At 43.1% G+C, this 1,827-nt stretch overlaps 1 protein-coding gene across 1 annotated transcript in view; it reads left to right on the top strand.

Annotated features, from left to right (window-relative positions):
- Positions 1-589, top strand: part of LOC115818621 (mitochondrial carrier homolog 1-like) — a 17,975-nt gene extending 17,386 nt beyond the window's left edge. Inside the window, exons 11-12 of the mRNA XM_030782041.1 lie at positions 84-159; positions 415-589. Of these exons, the coding sequence (XP_030637901.1) occupies positions 84-159; positions 415-483 (145 nt within the window). The 3' untranslated portion in view covers positions 484-589. The remainder of the gene's footprint in view (positions 1-83; positions 160-414) is intronic.
- Positions 590-1,827: the final 1,238 nt, after the last annotated feature.

The raw sequence follows: 1,827 nt of genomic DNA on the forward strand, positions 1-1,827 counted from the left end.
TCTGTCTCTTTTAAATCATTTCAGTGCAGTTCATTCCTTCAGGAGTCTGAGGGAGTTTTAATGTCTGTTTGTTTTGGCTTTAGTTTGGCTGCCGGTCTCCCACCAAACTCTCCCATCTTCCAGTCCTGGCTTCACTGCTGGAGTTACCTGAGCCAACAGGTCTGTTCACACCTCTCCACTCCTCACACTGTCCGTTAGTCCATCAGGCCAACGCTCGCAAAAGAAAGAGAGGATGTTAACTCACACTCCTTTTCCTCTGCTCATGTTCCTGCCCTGTCTGTGGCTGTGCGGGCCTCCTCTAGAGGACAATGTGTCTTGTTGTTTTAGCTTTGTTTATTTTGTGACACTGAGACGCTGTATAAAGCCCGTCCTCAGCTGAAATGTTTTAACAGACGATGACTCGTGAATTTGCAGGGGCAGCTCTTCCGAGGATCCAGTTTCTTCTTCCGCCGCGTGCCTGTGACGGCTGTGAGTGTGGAGTGACCCCGTGACCCCTGACCTCTGACCTTCAGCACTGTCCTCCCTGCGTTGTCTCATAGAGCCTCAGTATGAGGGCCCCTATCGCCTCAAGTTCCTGTCAGTCAAACTCTTGAACTCTTATTTATTTATGTATTTATTCTGTTCTGTGATGAAAAAATAGTCTCATATGTTTTAATTATAGCCTAAACTATTCTTTTGTTTTGTTTTGTTTTTACAGACTTTGATTTTGCACAGATTCGTATGATTGGTGCGATATTTCTATGATGTTGGACATATATATTTTTTATATCTATTTTCTTTCCTATTTTTGAAGATATTTTTCCATTAACAATTCCATCTGAGGTTGCATTTCAGATCATTTTCTTTCAGCCCCAGGGCAAGGCGTTCCTTCCACTGTGGAAATCCGTGAGGGACGGACTTTGAGGCTTGGAGTTTGGCCTGAGAAGCCTTAATGATGATTTAACTTGTCTGATACACTTAAAAGAGCGGACATGTTTCCACACGTGTGTCTGCCCCGTGTTTTTGTCATGAGTTTTTTAGCCCCACCCTGCGTCCAAGTCAAATACAATACATCTGAACACTTCATTTTGTTTATTTCATTTTGTTTATTTCAGTTGTTTATTTCATGTTCCTGGCATATTGCTCTTGCTCTGGACAGAGTGCTCTTTTACGGGAGGCTGTGTGTCTGTGTGTGCGTGTGTGTGCATGCGTGCATGTGTGCGTGTGTGTGTGTGTAAAGGTCTTCGCTGTGTGTTGATGTGTGTTACTTCAGTCTGATCATGTCTTTGTCATTCTGAAACGTGTGGTTTGATGTTTGTTCAGGGAATGCTGTGAATCCTCTCATTCATTAGCTTGTGTTATGAGACTGTGATGTAACTGAAATGAGAGAAATAGAGAGAAATCCTGCTTTAATTTGCTGCTGAAAGTTCTTCCTGTTCTCGGCCTTTGTTTATGGTGTTTATTTCCTTGTTACTTTGCCATGGAAACTGTGTATGTGTTAGAAGATAACTCATTCACTGTAACACAAACCTAGACTGGGCAGCTTCATCCTAACACAACCCAACAGTAGCACTAACACAATGTGAACACAAACTCAACAGGAAGACATCACTACCGCAAACTAATCAAGACTAACACAACACTAACCTAACACTAACACACTGTACGAACACTAACACCTAACACTAACACAACCTGAGCTGTGTGAAACTGAGCGAGTGAACGAAAGCGAATGTGTCAATGCAGAAGCTTTGGGAGTTCTGTCAGTCTGATTAAATCAGAGAGTTTTTCTCTCCTGGCATCTGGAGTGTCTGGCCTTTATCTGACGTCAGCAGTCCTCTGATGAGA

This window comes from Chanos chanos, chromosome 8, assembly GCF_902362185.1.
Source record: "Chanos chanos chromosome 8, fChaCha1.1, whole genome shotgun sequence".
NCBI classification, from domain to species: Eukaryota; Metazoa; Chordata; class Actinopteri; order Gonorynchiformes; family Chanidae; genus Chanos; species Chanos chanos.